We start from the raw sequence: 24078 nt of genomic DNA on the forward strand, positions 1-24078 counted from the left end.
CCAGAATTATTGACAGACCTAAGGAATATTTGAATCAAATGCAAATAAATTGTCATTTTCCATTTTTTTTATTTTTCATTAGTTCTCAGTCCGTAAGAACTCTGCAGTTGCCATGTCCTGTCTTCTTGGGTAAATATCTGAGAAAAAATGGGAAACCATGGGAAAAACCAAAGCACTTTCAACACAATAGAAACAGCTGCACAAATCATGACTGCGGACAAATACCATCAAACAAAATTAACCATTATTCATAATGAAAACCTTGAAATGTCTGAAAGAGTTGGAAATTTGCCAGGAAATGGACCCATGATCACACTGACACCCCCCCACTTCCCCCTCCCCCACCTCCCCCGAGGTCCATGGTAAAGTAGTTTTAGAGTTGCACGGTTTTAGTCTATTGTCAGGTTTCAAACTCAACTTTTAAATGCTAGTTTAATAACAAGCTGTTAGGACACACTGCTAGAAAGGAGCCTTTCCTGAGAGTATCTCATACAATGTCTCAACTTCACTAAGCATTATTAGAACTACATTTGGTATTATGTGTTGTGGTTAGAGACCAAAAAACTTCACATCAGCATGTTTGTTGACAAAAAAGGGACTGCATACAAGGAAAAAGCTCCTGTAAAATATGGTGGTGGATCACTGATGCTTTGCAGTGGGCCTTTTTGTAGCTGGGGATTTAGGAGCTCTTGTGAAGAAAGATGGCATCATGAATTCTGCTAAGTACAAGGATATTTCAGCCCAAAATCCGCCTGTGCCAGAGGGTATAGATGTGGCAAAAGGTAGCACTTTCAACAAGATGATGAGCCAGACATACTTCCAAATAAAGACAGGACTTGTAAAAGAAACACAAGCTTAATGTTCTTCTATACTGACCTTGTGTTACTGTCTGTCTGGAGTTACGTATGTGTTCATTTCAGGGGTGCAATAATTATAATTTTGAAACCAATGCAGTGTAGAAAAAGTTCACTACCTATAAAAACTTTGTGTTTGAACCAAAACATTACACTATCCCTGCTGAAACCCCCCAGTATAAACTATTACAGATATTCTAATGCTTTCCACTACAAATACCAGCACAAACCACCAGCTAACCATTAAAAACAATACCATTATTGGTCCTTAATGGTATCCACCAGACATAACATCCCACCATAGAAGGCAACAAATTACCAGTAGAGACCCACAGGGACCATTACAGTTTCCATTAAGACCATTGACATTTCCATTCTAACCATTAAAACCATTACAAATACTATGAGGTTTTCTATTGGGTTTTTTTTCACCCAGCAGGGATGTGTCTGATTTAGTGAGCTCATAATATCACACAATATTGTGAGTGCTACACTTTTTGCATATTTTCAACAACAACAAAAAATCATGAAGGGTGCCAATAATTTCAGGGGGCACTGTACCAACTTACCATATGCCAAAGTATTGAATATAACATCACTAACTACAGTATGTAATTCCGCTTTGAATGGTATGTCAAAAGTACTATTTAGACACACTATTTAAAATGCCAGTATGCGGTTTGGGACATTGTTACTGTGGTAACCGGCGTGTCAAATGAGCCTGTGCTTAAAAGTTACAAACAGTCGGGAAAGTTAATAAGTAGTCTCTAAGACTAAAATATGCGTTGATATTTGATCATGTTTTCATCGTTTTAGCACCACATTTAGCACACTGTGCAATTTTGGACGTCGCCACAGATTTTGGGGCAGTGGAGCAAAGGCGAGACGCTCGAGCAGAGAATGGCGCAATCCCATTGGCTGTCATGGCCAATGCCGCATGCTCATTGGCTGTCGGGGCTGCATATAAAAACTCTGCAGTCGCACTAATCAGTCGCATCAAACTGTGGAGCAGATCAGGCACGCGCGCTTGGGCTGTTTGGATCCGAGTCTGTTTGCAGGCATTTGCGCTCTTGCTGCTTTCTTTTTGTTTTTGTTTTTGTTTTTTACAACTTTTACATAAACAGTAAGAATGAAGGAGAGGAGAAACGCACAGCCACTGGTGATTAGATGTAAGCTGGTTCTGGTTGGTGACGTGCAATGCGGGAAAACAGCTATGCTGCAGGTCCTGGCAAAAGACTGCTATCCAGAGGTTAGTCTTTTTTTTGTTGCTGTTGCTGTTGTTGTTGTTGTTGTTGTTGTTGTTGTTTGTGTGTCTTTAAAGAATTGAATGCATTAATTTAAACATGCCCTACACCTGTTATGAGCATTCTTTGAGTTGTGACGCACAGACTGATTAATATCTAATTAAGAATTTGTGTGCAAAATTTTTAAATCCCCCAAGACCATCAAGAATGGGAAGGGTGTACTTATTTTTGCTCCTGTAGTAGTAGTAGTACTAGTAGTAGTAGTAGTAGTAGTAGAGAGATATTGCACATGCACATATGCACATGCATGTGCTGCCAATCCCTCAGCGTGAAGCTTTTCTTGTGATGCCTTTTTGCGTTATATATCTAATAATACAATAATAATGTTGACAATATTATGAAAATGATTATGCATGATGTCTAGTTTCCATTCCTACTCAATATTATCAGGTTGCTGTGTTGGTATTGGTGTTTAATACAGGGCTGTGTTCTGTGATGTGTGTCTGCAGACGTATGTGCCCACTGTGTTTGAGAACTACACAGCATGCCTGGAGCTTGAAGATCAGCGTGTGGAATTGAGTTTGTGGGACACATCAGGTAAGAGCTTACTTACAGCTGTGGGGGGATCCTTTTTTTTTCCCCTTAAAAAAAAAAAAAGAACAAAAGGGAAATCAACTGTGCTCTGTTATGGCTTTCAGTTTATTATGCATGAAAGAGTGCATTATAGTGAAGCTGCAGGATTGTCTTGCGGTGTGGATGATCATTAACTCGGTGGTATCTGGTCATTGCACATGCATAGTGTAGGGATGGTAATCGACTGTAAAATATTGGCATCTTCACCCTGCTGAATAAATGTTAAATCATGGGCATGAAACTATGATGCGTTTGTTGTGGTGATGCGTGGAAGTATTTCTTCATAAGTCTGTTGTAATATTTATAAGTCAAAGTTGGGGCTGCGTGGTATGATGCTATAATTGATACTGTGATTAATTATGTCATAATACCCATGAAATCTTAGAAAAGTATCATGATATTTTAGAACGGTAAATATTTTTGTAACAGACAATTTGATATGGTTTTATACTGTTTTGATTGAATTTTTTTGTTTGTTTGTTTGTTTTATTTTATTGTAAAAGTCTGAATTATTTTTATAGATTATGTTCATTTGTTTTGTAGACATTAAATAAAAGTACCATCAAATAAATTTTCAAAGGTTTATTTTTAAATGCATCGCTGTTTTGCAGGCACATTGTTAGGGAATGCACATTGTGTTGTAGAAATGTCTTGAAATATCGTGATGTTGTCATTATGTTGCATCGCCCACCCTGATCACAATATACTTTGTGCAGAATTGTTTTGCAGTGATTGTTGGTAAATGAGACCTTTTTAGCTGTACTCTTATGCAATGCACATGAATCACAGAGGGCTTTGGCTGAATGTGTGTTTTAATGAAGTCACATGATGCATCTTGACCTAAAACTGGAAAATATGCGTTTGTTTTAAACAAATTGTAAGCTCCTCCGCATATTGCGGAGTTTCCTTGATTTCTCGTTAATTTCTGTGTTCGCAAAATCCTGGAGGGACTGATTAACATAAAGGGCATGTGACAAAGTATCTGCCTCAGGTCTGAAGTTCAGTGTTGCACTTCAAAAATGATATACAGAGTATATCAACTACCATTACAGCTAACGTGTGCAAGCATGTCATAACATTTTGACACACTTTACATGATATGACTCAGACTCAGACATGCTTTGCCATCCTAATTACAAATTCTACATTTCTTTCCTGGATTCAGGGCAACAGCCTTCATTTGATTGTTGACTTCAACTAGACAAACTGGTTTACCTCACAGGTTTGACCAGCAAGGCTAACGTTGTTATCTATGCTAATCCTAGTCCATGGCTGCTGGCAAGTGTATATAATGTATAATATAATATTGTATAATGTAATGTATAATATAACACGTAAGATTCTTCTGTATCTTCTTATACATACGAATATCATATATTTGTATGTATAATATTAAGAAAAATATATTCTGAAAGTGGCAGGTTTAAATTTGTATTGAAGTTGTATGCTATACCACATGCCATGTTGTCACCTAATTACTAAATTACCCTGTTGATAATGCTTTATCAAAATCAAATGGAACCAAAACCTATAAGAATAAAAGATGTATGTAGTCATGAAGAAAGATCACATGGTTGTTGAGGCAGTTCGAATGTCCCAAAGGCTTCCTGTTGTAGCCCCTTTTACACATGATTTAACCCACTCTGTAGTTTTATCATGTGACGTATCTGGACACTGTAGAACCGTATACTTGGCACTGAGGGGTGTCTGACTGCGTGCAAAGTGCGAAAAAAGGTTTGAGAAGCTTGTGTGTGAGTGTTTTGTCTCCTAATAATTTGGTGTTCATCTGCCAATATTGGAAAGGCTGAATGAAACTTGGCCCTTAGGGATCATCCTCTATTTTATATTGGCAGACACTCTTTGATCTGTTTGGAGGCGAGCCAGTGGCAGGACAGAGTGTGCTTTTAAGGGATGTGCATGAGGTTGAGAGGACGCAGCAGGGATTCAGAAAGCTTCCAGCCATTCATGTGTTCTATGGGGACAGAATTGGAGCAGGTTTCCTCACTGGCATTTTGTTACTCATCCAAGTATTTTATAACTCCTGTCCTGCGAGACATGCATATCAGCCCAGTGCAGCTAGCTCTTTAGAATACAGTTACGTTTCATATTCATTTTCTTTGTCTGGGAAAGATTTGGTGGTGGAATGGAGCAACAGGGAAAATAACTGGACTGGCTATATTTGGCTGGATTGTTGTTACTGGCTGATGGGTGCTCTAAACAAATTTTTGGTTTTTGGTCAACACATGACTCTAGAGCAATGGTTCGCAAAGAGAGATCCTTGAAGCGTAGACAGTGGGTCCATGATTTTTAATTTAGTTGCAATGGTGGAAATCATAACACCGCATTAGCAAGTTATGTTTAAAAAAATTAAGTAATTAATAATCGGTTACCAGTCTATTTATCTGGTCCCTTGTATCAAATGAGTTTAATCCAAACCTCAATAGCTCAAAAACTAATGAGACTATAATTAATGCCCTAATGTCTGTTGAAATTCCTGGAATAGCTCTGTGGCTCTAATACATAGACCTTATGATTGTACACATTTTATCGTTCATGAAATAAGCATTGGAATCCATGGGGTTTATTACAGCTCAAGGTGTCCCTGGCTACAGAAAGTTTGAGAACCCGTGCTCTAGGGAATGGTATAGCATTTAACCACTAAACCTTCAGCACCATTTAGAAATTTGAAGTCCGTTACTGAGCCAGTCTGACCTGACTTGAAATTGGCATTGGACTAATCTTTGTCTTGGTCAAACATGATTTGCCTGCAAAATGTTTTTTTGACTTATATAAAAATGTAGACCCCACACCACCACCAGAAATGTAGACCTTCCAATACCATAAATGCGCCATCTCCTGTGACCTAAAAAAAAAAGCTGGCAAGTTATTATTCATTGGTTCAATTCTTCAGCGTTGATTAACAGTACTACCATATCAGAATAGCAGCTGAGGGGCAGTGGTAGTTAAGGCTTTGGCCTAGCTGTTGAAAGGTTGAGAGTTTGAATTGCAGAAGCACAAAGCTACTAATGTTGGGTCTTTACACAAAGCCCTTAACCCTCAATTGTGCCTTGCATGGTAGCTTACAGTGTGTCCTGCATACTAGTGCTGGATAGTCTGGCAAAAAAAAAAAAGTAAGAGGTTGAACTATTTTATTCTGACCCAGTACCTTATCGGCTCGGCCACAGTGGGATGGCTGTGATCGTGTTGTGTATCTGCTGGAGTTTCCCAGCGCACTAATTATATCCACCCAGGAGCTCTGCTCTCCCGTGCCTGCTGGGATTTCAGGAGCAGGGTTTCTTATTAAGGTTCTTCACATTGATTGGACTGACCTCATCAGATAGCTCTCTCGGGTGCTCAGCTCAGATTTACAAGCAAAAATCAATTCTCTCGGTCATGGTGGCCTACTGGACCTGCTACAGTAAGATGGCCCAGGAAAGTGTAGTCTGCTGTATATCACTTGCAAAAGGTTTTGGCAGCAGACAAGCTCTTAATATGTTAAGTGTAACACATTGCTGTGGATCCAATCTTGGCAGATGTGGCAAGCGATTATGTATGATGACCTGGCAGAGGTATAGTGGACTATTAGCACATTAGAGTGGCGAGTAGATTAATGAGTGCTTTTCTTATGAAGGTGTGGATGGGATAAGAGGTGGGAACTTAAGAGCAGCTCCAAGATGACCCCTGTGAATGGGGAAGGCCCAAAAGGTCATGGATAGCTGCTTCTCAACAAGAGGGGCCATTCTTTGTTTAATTCTCAGTGGGGATCCTGATAGAATTTTGGCCATGCTGTGCCTTCGTGAAGACAGGGAGTGTGTTTGGGGGGTGGGGAAACTTCATGGAGGAATGTGCCAGGACTTGTTCCCATCCATCTTTAATGGGAATGTGGGGTGTATGGGATATGCTTACCATTTTGTTCTTTTTGCCCTTGTAACAAACTCCTTTGTAATCATTGACCTATCCCAGCCCTCTCATCCTTACTTTGAGATCTGGAGTGCTGATTTAATTCAGAGGTTTCACCCCTTAAAGGTGTTTAAATTTGACTCTTGGCCATTATGTTTGATTATTCTGTTGATGCATCCAAGAATTTCCTAGTAGAGTTTTGTTTGGAGCAGTGGTAGTTTGCAGCCAAGGTTTTGGGATTAAGATCGGAGGGTTGTGAGTTTAAAACGCTAGGATTGCTGTTGATCCACTGTAGATCCACCTTGAGCAAAACTCTTAACCCTTAACTATTTTCCTGTATATTTGTATTGGATCATGCCGGAGTTGTTTATTGCTTACAGATTTGATATGTTGGAATAATGCATTCCCTATTTTTGGTTAGAATCTATCAAAGTTAGACAGTCTGATCAACAGTGATGCCGCATTAAGACTTGATGAGTTTCAAGTATAAGCATCATGGATGTTTCACATTGTGTTCTTATGCGATCTTGTTTACTCGTTCTACGTGATCAACCTCTGCCAACGTTGAATTCCAATACTCAAGAACGCAAGTACCAGGCAATCATGAAGTTGTTCTCGATGTGTTCTCGATATCGAGGATGCAGCAGATGCAGACCTGAGCACACAGAACCCTCTTGAAGTCCCAGAAGTCATTGTGGCAAAACAATAGCATGATAGCGAATGACGGAAGCCTGACCCATAACTGTAGTTTTTTTACATCTTTTTAATGGCGATCTAAATAAATCGCAATGTGTGTCTAAAAATAATGATTTTGATGTGAGGTTGTTGAAAAGGTCGATTTTTATCCCTCAAGTATTTTAATCAAACTATGCTAGCTTCCATCCTGAGGTAACAGTAACCTCGTTAGCTTGGTTTTTATTTAACGTGAGGTCGCAGTTGCAAACCGAGAGCTTGCTGCATTAAAACATGCTGAATTAACTTTTGGTTCATCAGCCAGTCAACCGTAAATCTATTAACCTGCTGAAACATATTACTTGGGGAGCACTGAAGAGATGATGGTCCTGTGCCAGTACTAGAAATGTGTTGGGACGGTCCATTGCACAACAGGAAGCTGATGGCACATCTCAATTCTTGCAAAGATGCATTCTACGTCCTCCTGTCCTTCCAAGTTTGTTCTTTTGAGGTAACCTGGCAAGGCCGATCTTCACGAGAACGAAAGTCCGTTCTTTGCGTTCTTAGAATTGAGAAACAGCTCATGTGTACCGTTGGCCATACTGAGTGGTGATGTAAACAGAACCAAAATCCGTGGTTCGGCAGGCTATGGTTTGCCTCGTGATGCATGCAGTTTTTCTGTTTTATGAGTTGCATACTGCTGCTTCAATCACAGAAAAAACAGGTCCTTTTTAAATCACCAGTGTAGCAGTTTGTCATATTTTCTGCTCGATATTGAGAAGGAAATTGTGCCATTGATAAAAACAGTTTGAGTGTCATGCTGCATGTGCATAAGGAAATGCATTGAATTTGGCAGAACATCTTTGAAGGCACCACAATGAACATGCTGAACTGGGAGCTAAACACAATTTTAACCCTGATGGTACAGCCATCAGCTCCTGCAGTGTTCAATGCCAGGCTCCCCCCTACCCCTGAAACATGACCAAGCAATAACGAAGGCAAAAGGTCGATTCATGGTGGGATATGTGCCCGATTAAAATCTGATGAACATTAATTGTGCCATGGTATAAAATTCTAAATAGACCACACTTTTTTATCAAAAGAACTTGATTCTAAATAGACCCACTTTTTTTATCAAAAGAAACAAAGGAAAAACAACCTGAAGAGCTGGGCAAGGCAAAATTGATTACAATTACGACTAATAGCTGATGACCCTGGCCCAGAAAACGAGGACTGAAGCAAACCATGAAAGGGGTGCATCATTACACCTCTAATCTGTAGCATAATGTTGATGTAACAAAACAACCGGTCAGTAACTTGTGGAACTTTTAGAATTAAAGGTGCATGATGATGGACACGGTCCTGAAGATTTGACCAAATCTGACCTCATTAGCTTGAAAATTGGCAGCGCTGATTGAAAGGGTTGAGCAGATGGCGTGCACTATGATGATCCTTGGCGTTCTATGTGCAGCACACAAAAGCACAAAACAGCCCTCTCCATCTCCATCTGTTTCTCACAAGGTTCTTCATTTGATCTTGTAGAAGGATTCTGCATATAAATGTGCACTGCAGATTTCTCTAGGCCACTGCTGCTATGCTATTGGCACTAAGGTTGGCCCTACATAGTTTATTTTCAATGCTATGGTTTCTGATGGCTCACAAACTTTTTATGGACACCATAAAAGTAGTGTCTTGTTTAGCTGAGGAACACAGCAGCAGGTTGGCAGTGGAATTGTCATTTGCCCACCATGTTCTAATGCTTAAGGGTGTTGGATAGCACCTCCTTATAATCCCAAAACTGCGGGAGCAGGCAATTAACAAGTAGAGCACTTGCTGCCTCACTCAAGTATAACCTTCGTTTCCTGTACTTCTCATGTTTCTGTAGCAATTCTAGAGCCTATACTTCGTTAACGTTGAGTTTGGAAGGTTCGTATAATTATTCTCGCTGTGTGAGCAGGTCAGCCACGTTCTCAGACTGTGTCCAGCTTTTTGGATGTGTAATTTGTCAACTTTAATTGAAAAATGGCTCCTCCATATCCCCGGTGTGCATGCCTATAGGTTGCTGCTTTAAAACCAGAGGCAATTGAATGCATGCTCACACTCTGGCAGTGAATGTCCGTGACTTATCAGAGAGAAAGAGGTGGAGAGACGGTCAGTGGCGTGGTTTCCAGAGATGCATCATCTCTGCAGACTGTCTGAATCTGAAATGCCACCAGTTTCTGAAATTATTATTATTATTATTATTATTATTATTATTATTATTATTTTGTTTTTTCTTTCAGCAGATTCTCATTGATTTACAAATTTGTTACTGCAGAAACAATACATAAGTTTGCTCACAAACTGCCAGCAATTCAGTAGCGTTGCATTTATTTATTCCATATTTATTATTATTATTTATTTTATTTGTTTTAAGTACAGGTGCAGCTCAAAATTAGAATATTGTGGAACAGTTCGTTTTTTTTGTGTAATTTTAATTTAAAAAGTGGAACTTTCATATTCTTTCATTACACAAAAAGTGAGATATTTCAAGCCTTTTTTTGTTTTAATCTTGATGATTACGGCTTAAAGCTCATGGAAGTAAAAAAAAAAAAAATCCAGTATCTCAAAATATTAGAATAAAGAATTTATAATACAGAAATGTCGACCTGAGAAGAGCTCTAATCAGCTAACTAACTCAAAACACCTGCAAAGGTTTCCTGAGCCTTTAATCTCTGTCTGGTTCAGTAGACACAACCACAATCATGGGGAAGATGAAAGTAAATGTTGCATTTCATTTGGAAATCAAGGTCCCAGAGTCTGGCGGAAGAGTGGAGAGTCTAAGTATGAAGTTTCCAGTGTCAGTGATGATTTGAGGTGTCATGTCATCTGCTGGTGTTGGTCCACTGTGTTTTCTCAAGTCGAGAGTCGATGCAGTGTCTACCAGGAGATTTTAGAGAACTTCATGCTCCCATCTGCTGACGAGCTTTGTGGAGATGCTGATTTCCTTTTCCAGCCGGACTTGGCACCTGCCTACAGTGCCAAAACTACTAGTAACTGGCTTGCTGACCATAGTGTTACCATGCTTGATTGGCCAGCTGACTCGCCTGACCTGAATCTCAAAGAGAATCAATGAGACACCAGACCCAACAATACAGTCGAGCTGAAGGCCGCGATCAAAGCAACCTGGGCTTTTATAACACCTCGGTAGTGCCACAGGCTGATTGCCTCCATGCCACATCGCATTGATGCAGTAATTCGTATTAAAGGAGCCCTTACCGAGTAAATTAACATAATTTTCAGAAGGCCGACACTTCTGTATTAAATTCTTTATTCTCATATTTTGAGATGCTGGATTCTTTATTTCCATGAGCTGTAAGCCGTAATAATCAAGATTAGATTAAAATTTAAAAAAAAAAGGCTTGAAATATTTCACTGTGTAATGAATCTAGAATATATGAAAATTCCACTTTTTAATTAAATTATGGGGAATTATTTGTATATGCACCTGTATGGTAACTAACACAATTAGGGGAAAAATAAAAACACCAGATCAGCTGGTACATATCTATTTGTAACTAAATGTATTGCATTATAAAAACACATCATGATCTCCACGATATCTAAGAAAGGCTATTGTAAAATATCACTATATCGAGATTTCATCAGATCACCCAGTCCATAGATATTTAAAAAAATAAATAAATAAATAAATGTTATAAGCCAGATTCAGTTTAGCTGCATAGCAAGACAATGCACAGATGCTTGCATGATTGGTGAGATGTACATTTTTGAAGCTGTAATTGGGTGCATCACTGAACCAACACTACTGTTGTAGTCGCCAATATGAAGGAACAGATATGTGAATTTTGTAGAATCCGTAAATAGTTTTGTACCAGTACCTCTTTGCCAAGTTAGTCTAATCAATATGTTAATTTGTATGATTGAATGAGTGTACTCAAAGATTACACCTCGCAGCGTGTCGTCATTGTACCAAAGTCAAAGTAATTCCTAGAGGACTCCGCTTTTGTCTTTGATTTTATTTTATACCCAGTTCAAAGCGCTGAAGTTGAATTTCCTTGGACAAAGGGCTTGTGTGCAGTGAGGTACATTAACACTGTTCGACCCAGGCATTTTATTCAGCACTAACTGGTGGGTGGGCACGGCTCTCTGTCTAATGATTGGCAGTTGAGGGAAGCCTTTATGGAGGAGTGGGTGGAAGACGCTTTGCAGATGGTAGATTCCGAGGCTGTTGCTGTGGAAACGGGGAGCAGAGGTATTGCGTGTGTGGGACACACATATGCATGCATGCATGCGTGCGTGCGCGCGCGCGCACACACACACACACACAAATGGTGGTGGGTGGCTTACTTAAGGATTCTGAGAAAGAGTGGGAGCCACTGCCTGGCCCCAAACTCGCTGTTCCCATTGCATAATCCATAGAACCAAGAAAAAATCGAGCTGGATCAATAAAGCTGTAGGACTTAATTGTCATTTTCATGTTCTTTAAAATGCCAGTGTGTGCTTTAGTGAGATGAGCTGAACTATGTGTGAGCAGTGAAGTCTATCAGGGATAACCTCGAGCTTCATCTTTGGCTCCAGGTCTTAAGTTGGCCATGGTATTTGGTTCGATACTTTTTGATGTTTTTTTTTTTTCTTCATGTTTCTCATTGCAGGTTCTCCTTACTATGACAATGTGAGGCCACTTTGTTACAGCGACTCTGATGCCGTGCTCCTGTGCTTTGACATCAGCCGTCCAGACACTGTCGACAGTGGACTCAAGAAGGTACCAATTTAGCGCTCTGAAATTCCCGTCTTTGTACAATTCGGTTCTAGCTTTGGTGTCAGGTTCTTTATAATATGAACAAATCTTTGAGATAGCAAAGTGGTTCCTTTGAAAGATGTTGGTACTTGGAAAAAGTCTTAATTACACTTAAGTTCTATGCATTCATCTTCAGGTGGGAGTACACATGCACGCATGCACACAAGGAAATTTAGCGTAGCCATTCCACCAACCATGTTTTTTTGGAGGTGGGAGGAAACTCGGAGGAAACCCATTTGCAAGACTTCCTATCAGGAAATAACAAGTATAATGGTTTTTTTTAACTGAATCTTGAGTACATTTTTACATTTCTGTGTCTGTTTGTGTAGTGGAAGACAGAGATCATGGACTTCTGCCCCAACACCCGCATTCTACTTGTCGGCTGCAAAACGGACCTGCGCACGGATGTGTGTACACTGATGGAACTCTCCAATCAGAAACAAACACCCATTACCCAAGAGCAGGTGTGATATATATTTAAGTCAATGTGGTAACTAGTTGATGACAACGTTATGAGAAGTTTGAATAAAGATCAAAACAGGTTTCAGATGACGCCAGGTCTTTGTTTCAGCCACTTAAGCGCAACACCTAATAAACGTTTTAAGATCAAGAGCTAATTAAAGTGGATTGGTGCTTGGTTTACATGCAACACTGCAACCGTCCAGTTATTTTGGATAAAATTCAAGGTGGAAAATCCATACTGACATTGCTCCTCTCCTTTGTCCCAGGGTTCAGCCATGGCCAAGCAACTGGGGGCTGAGGCTTACCTAGAGTGCTCAGCCTTCACGTCAGAAAAGAGCATCCACAGCATTTTCCGCACTGCAGCTCTGGCCTGCATCAACAAGCTTCAGCCGCTGGCCAAGTCTAGCCCCAATCGGCGCCTCTCTAAACGGCTCCTCCACCTGCCCAGCCGCTCTGAGCTGCTCTCTTCCACCTTCAAGAAGGAGAAGGCCAAGAGCTGCTCAGTCATGTGAGCAGCGGGGTTGCTCTCCTCACCCCGCAAGCTTTTCCCTCCCCCCGTGCTTTAGTCCGGGGAAGGGGGGTGGGTTTTCCGATGTCCTCATCGCGAAGGCTTCGTCTGGGAATCCTTCCTCACCCCCCGACAAAATGCATTTCAGAACAAGTGGACACTTTGCTGTCCGCTTTGTCCTGATCTCTACACCAGTGCATACCTGTCTTACACAGTACAGTATCTTGCTTTTCTCGATCGAGGTTTGATCATCAACCGTCATTTCTTCATCCTTTACTGTTAAGAGAATTTGTGGTCCGACTTAGTAAATAAGGAACCAGTGTTCAGCATATGAGGTTCGGTAACATGACATAAATGTGATAAAAACGCATTATTGGCTCTTGAGTGTCAACTATATCTGATATTCTTAAAAATTAATTAAAAAAAAAAAAAGTTCAAAAATATAGAGAATATGTACAAAAGAGTGTCCGTGAAAGTAAGGCTTCAGTTGGTGGAGCATAAGGAAACTGTGTAAGGCCCAGGTTATTATAGAGGTGTTGGAGAAAGAGGTTGTTGGCCATGAAGGCTTATCTGGCATTATAATGCTGACTGAATTGGCTGCTGTGCAGACTGGATACTGTAATTCTGTTGGAATCTGCCTGTAATGTTGGGCTTTCTTGAACAGCCAAACATTAAGATAGGTGAACGTTATAATTGATGAAGTAAGGATAGAGGGGGGGGGGGCTAAAAACAAATTTGCAGCCAGCGATTTTTCAAAAGGCAACCAAAGACAAGCTTACTGTCCCCTCTGATTAAATACCACCTGATGTAAGTGCTTCTGCATTTAAAAAGACAATAAATAATTGCCCTTGTGAACAAGAGAGAAAGAGGGAGGTGTAACTGTTGGCCCACCGGTACATGAGTCTCCCACGTAGTGATCATGGAGAGCCATGTATCTGTGAGCCTCGGTGGGAACTCCAAATCATCCAACGTAAAGCTGAATTGGACTTCAGAAATAATTTAGGTTCTCGAGGATGTTTTTCTTAAAACTGTTGTAGCACCATGTTGATATTTGCTCAATCAACAAGGATTTCAAATAAATCTAAACATATGCAGACAAGATTGTCTTTTGATCAACTTTTATTCAATCTACATCAGACTGAAATCGAACCATCTTCACATGCCATTTATAATGGGTTTTATACACATTTCTTAAGAATCTCGATGTAGCACTCCATCTTCTCTCTCCTGTGTACAGGTTTTTCTTGCCTTGTTGCCCGATCTGATCTACAGAAGTCTCGAGGCAGACTTTTGCGGGCAGTTCGGTACATATCTAAATATGGCTCCTTCTAAATAAATTCTTAAGCTTGGACAGTTTTTGTGTGCAGTGCTGCTCTCGAAAAATCTGCTTTTAACCACAAAGCAATAATGATTGACGTGCTTGTGACGCAAAGTATATAGAGTGGCAATAATAAAAAAAATAAATAAAATTGCTTTGTGATTATAACGTCCTGTGACAGCTTTGTGGTTGTGCGTGGCCCTGCCTCCATTACCGCTGTAAAAACAAGCCAGTCTTATCGTAATTTTGTTGTATGAAGGGTTTTTGTTTTTTGTGTAGCGTAAACCTGTGTCAAAGTAATATTGGATTTAAGAACAACCCAACCATTTAAGTGCAACACATTTAATGTAACATTTTGTGGTCAGGAAGGTGTATGGGCGTGGGATAGGTGACCGCTGTAGGCATGGTGACGGGCAGACGAGTGGAGCATGCAGGGTCCTTCAGTGGTCTCTGAATTTGGACAGTTTTAATGTGTGGAACACTCGGTAGCACTATCTTGGAAGCCAATTTTCATAAATCATTATAACTATACTAATTATCATTTGTAATGATTCCTTGTAAGAATTTTTGCTTACAACTCCTAATAATGCCTCATAATGTACTGCATAAAGTACCATGCAAGTGCCACTAGTGTAATAAAAAAATGTGCTGTAATGCTGCACTGTCAATACTGTAATAAAAAAATCAATTGTAACAATGTAATACAGAACCTTTTAGTAATATGGAAACACTTCCAGGTTAATCCCAGGAATGACCAGGACGCACGCACGCACACCTACCTACATTAAAACGTGCTTTCCTTGCAGCTGTATAGAAGCACTTTTCTGAAGTAAAAACAAAACTTGCTCTTCTCCACTGCAACCCTGCTTCACCCAAGATAACTAATGTAGCTAGCTAACGTACTTCATTTGAAATCACCTAGCTAATGTTTACAAAGAGCAAGCACAAGTGCATGAACATGCTTGTACTCTGTCTGAAAACAATGGAAGTGAGGCGTCCCTATTTACTACAGGTGCTGCATTTGTATGTTCTTGTCTTTTTGGTAATTCATCTAGAGTTAAAGGTGCAATAGTCAATTTAAATGTCTTACTTGTACAGGTAACCTGGAACATATGTAAACCATGATCAAATATAAAGCTTTACGCCTTGACCTCAGTGCAAGTGTATTATGTGGTTAAAAGAAACTGATTTCTGGTCCAGAATCTTTGGATGTGCCTCCTGTCAGTCACTTTTATTTATTTTTTTATTTTTTTTATTTTTTATTTTTTTAAGACACTATAGGCCACTGTAGATCCTGAGGGCAGAGCTTTGTGAAAATTGGCAGGAATCGCTCAAATGTTGAATCCACCAACTAGTGTTTAAAGACGAATCCTTCCTAGTGCACCTCTTAAGTATTTCCATATTCCATTACAAAAATAAAGTTTCATTTGCGGTACAACACATTAGCATGTTAGAGCTTTATGAGCCATCGAGGTATATAAAATGCTTACAAGGAATGATTACCAGCTTATACAATAATGGATAAGCAGAGTTCTAAACACTTTCAATAGAAAGTATTGACTACTGACAATTACTTAAGGGGCTGAAAATGGGGGGGGGGGTATTTTTGGATAACACCAAACAGGCTGGCCCTGTTTAACAAAAGATTATTGGGTTTGAACCATTGTGAAATTTATTTTTGTTTTTTGCCCCTTTTTGGTTACCCAAGATCAGTATTTCCTACATGGTCCATCCGCAGTCATGTGTGGTTTCAGGAGGTGATTGTGCAAGCTATTGTTCTTCGGTCACACAATGAATTACTCTGCATTGCCTAGCAACAGTTCAAGTAAAGAGAGCGCAAATGCTTTCTTTACTTGAACTGCTTCACATGACTTGACAGAAACTGTAGCCACGCATACACAATAATTTTTTTTTATTGATTTCCAGACAGGACAGGAAAATTCTGATATTAAAGTCTCTTTTTCAGCTTTGGGTTGTTAAGAGATCCACTCGTCCAAACCGTATTGTTTCCTGATGTTTCACCACGACCCTGCCATTGTGTACTACTGGGCACAAATATATTTAAAGCATGTCTAACAATGACCAGATGTACATATCATCTTTTATATTCTTTGTAAGACAGCGAAAACAATACCATAATATAAATATTCGTTCTTGTTGGTTGACCGATGTGTTGTGATTTGATGTAAAATAATTCAGTCCTATTTATTTGAATATGATGATGATGATGATGATGAGGATATTTTTTGTTTTACGTGTAATTTTTTAATTTTTTTTTTTTGCCAGAGTTATTTTTGACATCAGTTCCTCTTCATTGATTGATTACTTGTCTTTCCAGTAATAAAGCTTGCCTTGTATGGCATTCATGAATCTTGGCTCTGTTTTGATCTGTACTGATCTGATTGTGTGCTCACCTACTATTTTGTAATCAGAGCGTCATGTTTTTCCTGAGTATCCTGATGTGAACATTTATTGCAGCTGGCATTCTTAATGACTTCAAACAACATGTGTTTGTGAGGTGCATATGAAGCAGCTGCAATTAATGACCAGACGCATTTACCTCAGAGAGAGACTCAAATACAACGTGCTTTTCATCATTTAAAAAAAAAAAAAAAAAAAAAAAAAAAAAAAAAAAAAAAGGAATAAATCAGAGAGGGGGAATAAAAGGAGGGGGTAGGGATGAAAGGGATAATTAAGAGAGTGGCACGTTCTGTCCCGAAATCCATCAACCCCAAATACATTACACTGCTGTATTCTATATTAGACCAAATTAACTTTAATGCTTTAAAAAAAAATTTAACCTCCCAATGTGACTATAGTTTGTGAGTCATGGTTTTAATTAACTCATCACCCAATTGATCTTACCTTTTTTTTATCATTGGTGTGAGTTCACTTGGAAAAAAAGAGATGGGGAGTAATGGCATGATTGCTAAAGCCAGTGCTGTGTTTTAATGAAGACTTGTGCCATGGCCGAATACATTCCCAGTTCATCACATAGTACAGTATTTGCCCTTTTTGCTGTTTGCACACTGTAAAAACTGCACTTCCCCAAAACAGATTATTCAAGGTTTATCCTTGCTCCAGTTTATAATCTCACCGGGATACTGTAGAGTCATGCCTGCTGCAGTAATCATTAAGACTGTCCATTTACCTTGACACTGTCAAATCTAGTAAACTCAATCTAGATCAGATTTTTCTAATGTCACTTTTGGACCAGGCACTACACAGAAACTGAATTAAAGCATTTGGGGTGCAGTCATTTTCTAGAGTTACATATGATGATCAGTGAATAAACTGTATTCCCTGTCTTGTTCCCTAGATTATTACTCATAGTGTACTGCAAAGTCAGTGCGCAACTGCTATACCGCATGCTACTTCTGCACCAAGTACTAAGTGCACTAATATTTAGGGAGGGTTTTTTGGCATAAAATGTACTTATCAGGATGGCTAATTTATATGTAAATGCAAATAAAGTGTTGTTTAACAACTTCTAAACACAACAGGTACTTATTAGAGGTGTATTTAATATAGATAATCACTTTTAATATTTCTGTGGTTTTTGTGGTCTTAGGTTGACAGGTAATTTGCAAGGTTCAAATATTTGATTGGTGATTGGTGATTCAATTCCCACTTCCACTCTGCTTCAGGGGTTTCCTCCAGGTACTCCGGTTTCTTCTCCCAGACCAAAGACATACATTGTAGGCTGATTGGCATTTCTACGTTGTCCATATTGTATGATTGTGTGTGCAATTGTGCCTTGTGATTGGTTAGCACCCCATCCAGTGTGTCCCCTGCCTTGTGCCCTGAGTCCCCTGTGACTAGGTAAGCAGGTAAGCGGTACAGAAAATGGATGGGTAAAACTCCTTGCTTACAAAGGTCCTGATAAGCAACTAACAAGATTGAATGGTGATGAGTTCATTTTTAATGCTTAACTATTAATGATTCATTTATGGCAGTAAGTGGTTATGTTTTCTTTTTGTAGTGGCGCTTCATGCTACCCCTTTTGACTAGTGCCATGGACTCTGAACAAATGCAACAAATATATGTTTTGAATTTAACGCGACGAGAATAAACACACACTTCTCTGTCTATTAGTCTTTAGACGTACTGTTTCGTCTTAAATTTTTCATCAGTTCGTTAATCAGACCAGAGGGTAAATAAAATGAAAAATCTGTGAAAACTCTCCTTTTTTTGAGCTACTGTCTCTAGCAAAGGTGCTAGTCTTTGGACTGATGAGCTGCTTTCAGATAAATAATAACACACATGATGGATATGATTGGAGAAACCGCTACAAAACCCGCAATGGGTCAAACCATGGCCTTTTTATAGAATAATACAATTAATTGATCTGCTCTGCTACAGTATTTTTGCAAACACTCAAATCGGTCTGCCATTTGACGACCCCTGGTCTACATAGTAAATGCTGAAATAGTGAGTGAAGGAGTCGTTTCACACACAGTGTTGCACTCCTGCACTATGTGTATCATCAGCACAGATGTGTTGGGGGAGTGGGGCGGGGTGAGAGCAGGGTAGGGTGACAGCCGACAGATAATAAGTAGTGTTGCTGCAGGATAGTGAGCTCACAGAGACACTGCGCAGTTTCCAGAATGACTGTGTAGAACAAAATGTGCCTATCCAAGAACCATGTTTCTTTTTTTTCCCCCACATGTTGTGCATGTACATGTTTTCATTTTTCCACGTGATTTAAAAATATATATATATGATTAATTTATTTTCACATGTATGGCATGTGACCACATATTATCCGAATGATGCCACAGGTGTTTACTTGAGGTTACGTACAATGCACCATTACGTTTCACACATTACTGTGAAATGTGAAATTACATATGTGATTGTCCATAAGGGCACTACCTACCTAAGCAATTCATGTTCTATTACAAGACATTAAAATCACAGAACTAATTCAGGATACAGCCATCACTTCACATATTTCTGCATTTATAAAGTTTTCAGGGTGACACACTACAGAAACATGGCACAGGTGGCCAGGTCCTTGAGGACAAAGCAGTGTGTTGTTTTGGCACACCGATCCGTCCTATCAGCCAGTAGGAGTCTCAATTTCTCTCAGGCCTTTCAGAGACGGTGGGACAAGAAACACATCTGTCTCAAGACGTGGCATCTGGCGGGGAGTAGGCTGCTGGAAGTGGCCAAGGCAGGAGCGCTGCCAGCAAACATGTGGCTAATGTGAAGACCTCATCGCTACCAGCCAGAAGTGTCATGCTTTTAACCCACACAGGAATTGCACAGATCAAACACTGTGCATGATATTCACAATTAAATCTGTTTCTATGGACTTCAGGAGAATGAAACTTGCAGTGAAAATTGCCATGTCAGCCATGTCAGTCTCAGATCTAATGCCGGCCTTTAAGCAAATGTCGCACGTTATCCTGATCTCTACACCAGGGCATATCCAGTACAGTAGCTTAATATACTTGATTACGCTGTCAACTCATCATCTTTGCTGTATTAAGAGAACTGTTTGTTTGCCTTACTGTTACTTTGTCTAATCCATTACACACCAAGCCAAATATGACTGCCCGTCCTACACCATTGGCACTAGTTGGCCCTTGTCAAAATCCATTTGGCCAATTGTGCATGCTAAATTAAACCGAAGTAGAGAGAGCGTTCCCGAAATAGCTGTTCAGGCTAGTGTAATGGTGCAGGAGAAAAGAAACAGAAATGGGCAGGACATGAAAATGAGGGCACTCAAATTTGAAAACTTTGGTTCATTTGCTCAGCTATTTCATGCATATTCGATGCGGTGTGCTTGGTATTCCCAATGAAATGGCTAGCATTTCTAACCATAAAATCTTTGCAGGCAAAGGAAAAAAACTATTTCACTACAAAATCTCTAGTGTACACTACAAAACAATGACATCTTAGCAAGTGGAAATATCTTGAATATAGTTGAATTTACTCATTTGAAATAGTAATATTGAAAATTAACTTGAAATTGGGTAATATTGAAATAGTTTTGTTCTACTGGCAGATATTGCTCATTTTAAACCATTTACTGTATATCTACAAAGACGTTAAATTATCATATTATAATATAATATAAATTATATTTATCATATTATAATAAAGCAAGAAAAAACAAGACAATTTACATCTTGAAATTAGTAAAGAAATAAGAGATATCTGGAATAATCTGATATTTAATCTGCTAGAAATAAATTGATTAGAAACAATCTGCTAGATATATATATATAGCAGGAAGTGTAAGGTGTTTTCACTTGCAAAGATGTCTTTTTTTGCAGGGCATACGTGTCTAGGAAAAGTAAGAAAACAACAAGTCAAAAATCCTTATTATTAAGCAGGTCCTCCATTCCAGTAACCACAGTCCCACCCACTTGTTTATGTGGAGGTTTTTTTGGCTTGCAAATCCAAGGATTGTGAATTCACAGGTTAGAGTTCTCCTAGACAAAGTTACCACAGAGAGAAAATGACCGATACCAGAAATTAATGTCTTTCATATTCTGTGTCTTTTCCCAGTCAGTGAGTTGACTTTTTATACCAATGGAATTTTATTTGCATGTAGTTTGACCACTACGTTATCTAAGGATCCATAAATATCAATCTGCAGTGAAACCATAGATGCTGTAGTAAAGTGTAAAACAGTTCAGCTGCAACTTTTGGCTGAAGATATGAAGCGCTCTTCAGTTGGACTCCACTGATAGTCATTCTTTAGTACTGGCTTGGTGCATCAAGTTTCACAATACTTAATAATGTTCAGGAAATGAGCCTCAATAATATTCAAATTCCCTTCAGTATTTGATGAAAGTGTTAACACCATGAAACAGGTGTTGCAATGGATGTGCAGCTGGCAAGGTTGAGATATCACACCATGAGATAGTCTAAACAAATCCTCTCTGCTGTCACCGAAGATTGCTTACAGGTCTTTGGAGATGCTAAAACATTGATTGGCTTTGAAATAACTTCCCCTTGCATTGTTAGGAATGTTTTAATCCTGCATTCTGCACAAAAACTGAGCTAGGAATTTCCCAAGGCAAGCAAACAGATGCCAACAAATACCTTACATGAGCTGAGAGCTTGGCGTGCATGTTCAGCAGAAATAGATCAGGAACAGCGAACTTCCCGCAGACATGTAGGTCACCGGGGACACCTCTAGTGGCCCGGATCCACACAACTATGGTCATGCATGCGCACACACACACACATACAGGTGCAATCTGGGTCAGGCCTAGCTTAATAGTAAACATGATGAAGCTCACCTATTACTCACACACAGCATGAAGAAGAGTCAATGGAGCACATACGCCAGCAGTCGCAGCAAATTAGGGCAACATCTGGACGGGCACAGGGAAAGAAATTGCTCTCTCAGGCATGAGTGACACCTTCAGGGTGGAATTAAGGGGTACTGGTTTTGTGCTGCAGTCTAATGCACAGCCAGGATAGGTTAATGTTTCATTTCCCTCGCTTTACTATAGTTGGAGCTGTACTTTGCATATCTACGTTCATACACTTTAATGCCATTTACTATGTTTTATCCTCTATGTTCGTTTTTAAAGATTTACTCCTCTTGGATCAAATTATACATTTATGGTGCTTGGGTTAAACTTGTAAGTGGAGCTGACTCAAATTGCCCTGAAAACAAACACAACAGATACCATCACATAAATTCTAATGGTTTCCCCTACAAATACCAATATAAACCATCAGCTAACTATTAAAACCATTACCATTACCATTATTGGTGATTAATGGTATCCACTAGATATAGCATGATACCAAAAGACAACAGATTACCAGTAGAGACCCTCAGGAACCATTTCAGTTTCCATTAAAACCAATACAATTCTCATTATAACCATTAAAACCATTACAAATTCTATGAGGGTTTCTGTTGTTCTGTTGTTTTCAGCAAGGTGGTGTTTGGGTCAAATGTTTTAGCACTACACAAACTATCTGTTAGAAAAAGCTCGGACAATCTATTTGAAATAAGTTTTCTCTTTGCATACAATAGACCTATCTATGAAACAGACCAAGCAGCTTGAACCTATCACATCCGATATGCCAATTAGTAGAGAAACTTTTAACTAGTCAGCTTGCTAGCTAACTTGGCTAATGTTAATAATTGACCGTAGAGTATTTAATTGCTGTGTCTACTATTTTAGCAGTAAATTACTGAGGATATGACATTGTAAAATAATCAGTGTTGGGTAAGTTACTCAAAAAAAGTAATCTACTACAGATTTGTAATTACTACTTTAAAGTTGTAATCTGATTACATTACTGATTACTGCATGTAAAAAGTACTCAGATTACTAATTACATTACTTTCACGTTACTTTCAAAACCTATCAAACTTACAAAAATCTACTACAAAGTGAAACTCGTAGTTCTTTCAGTAATTTTAACGCGCATCAATGTATGATATGATCAGAAAAGGTTGGATTTCTCATAAAACTTGACTCGGGTGTTGTCACTGTTTGTAGGACTACCAGACCGATAAAATATAAAACTTTTATAACTAGGCTAGTTTGATGTCGCTAGCCAAGGGGAAGCACTAGTAAACTACCAGTGTATGGGTTTAGCTGCTACAGTGTCATGCAGAGTACATTGCTCTGCTCATATCATATTCACGTAAACTGGAACTCATATAGACATTTACACACCTTGTTTTCCTGCTCAGCATCAGAGGAGTTTAGTGTTTCAGTTTCAACCCCTTTACTGGTTTAATAAAAATTGGGGTATATCCATTTTTCCTCACACTGACTGTGAGCTAGCGTTTGGCAGAATTGAGAGACTGTCAGCCAGTAAGACACGAGTATTTCCACGTATTTTCCTTTAAACTCTGTCTGATTGGTCTCGACTCCGTTCACTGAAGATACTAAATTACAACACCAATGTCTTCTTTTACTGACGTCAGTTACGTAGTAACAAAGCGCTCCAAGTGGAGAATTATTCGGGGCTAAAGAAAAAATCTTTGGGGCTACAGCCCACAGTACCTAGGCCAGGTTACACCCCTGGCAGCCTCCCAAAATGTGATTTATTTTAAAAATGAATTTTACTTAATATTGTTTTCTTAACAATAAATTTGTAGCGCAAGCACCGTAATTTTACTGGTATCAGTAACTGTAATCAAATTACATACATTTAAAATGTGGTAAAATGTTACTGCGTTATCAGAAAAAGCTATTAGATTACAGTAACACGTTATACCCAACTCTGAAGATAATCAATGTAAACTAGTTTACTATTGGTTAACTAGCTGCATATATGTAGATCCTGGTGTTAAGATGATGCTTGGTTTGTTTTAGTAGTTTTCTGGGTATTGAGATATCAAACAATTTATTATTCTACATTGGGGCAGCATGATAGCACTATTGCCCCACAGCTCCTAAGCTCGGGTTAGTGTCAGGGTGGAGTTTTGCATGTTCTTCGCATAGGATTCCTCCAGGTTCTCTGGTTTCCTTCCTAAAACATGCCTGTTGGTGGATTAGCTGTGCTAAATTGCATACAGTTATGAATGGTGTTCTGCAATAGACTCCCACATCCACAGTGAATTCCTGCTTCACATCCAGTATTCCCGGAATAGTCTCCAGATCCACCTCAACCCTGACCAGGGTAAAGCGCTTGTAAGAGCTGGATGATTTAATTATTCCACACACATTATTTTAAAGGCTCAAAATGACACA

At 39.2% G+C, this 24078-nt stretch overlaps 1 protein-coding gene across 1 annotated transcript; it reads left to right on the plus strand.

Annotated features, from left to right (window-relative positions):
- The first annotated feature begins 1861 nt into the window (after positions 1–1861).
- On the plus strand, positions 1862–16762 carry rnd1b (Rho family GTPase 1b). The gene is made up of 5 exons (XM_017486368.3): positions 1862–2103; positions 2608–2695; positions 11959–12068; positions 12434–12568; positions 12833–16762. Exons 1-5 carry the CDS (start codon positions 1984–1986, stop codon positions 13076–13078), a joined length of 699 nt encoding a protein of 232 aa, XP_017341857.1. The 5' UTR covers positions 1862–1983; the 3' UTR covers positions 13079–16762.
- Positions 16763–24078: the final 7316 nt, after the last annotated feature.

This window comes from Ictalurus punctatus, chromosome 15 (assembly GCF_001660625.3).
Source record: "Ictalurus punctatus breed USDA103 chromosome 15, Coco_2.0, whole genome shotgun sequence".
In the NCBI taxonomy this organism is placed as follows: Eukaryota; Metazoa; Chordata; class Actinopteri; order Siluriformes; family Ictaluridae; genus Ictalurus; species Ictalurus punctatus.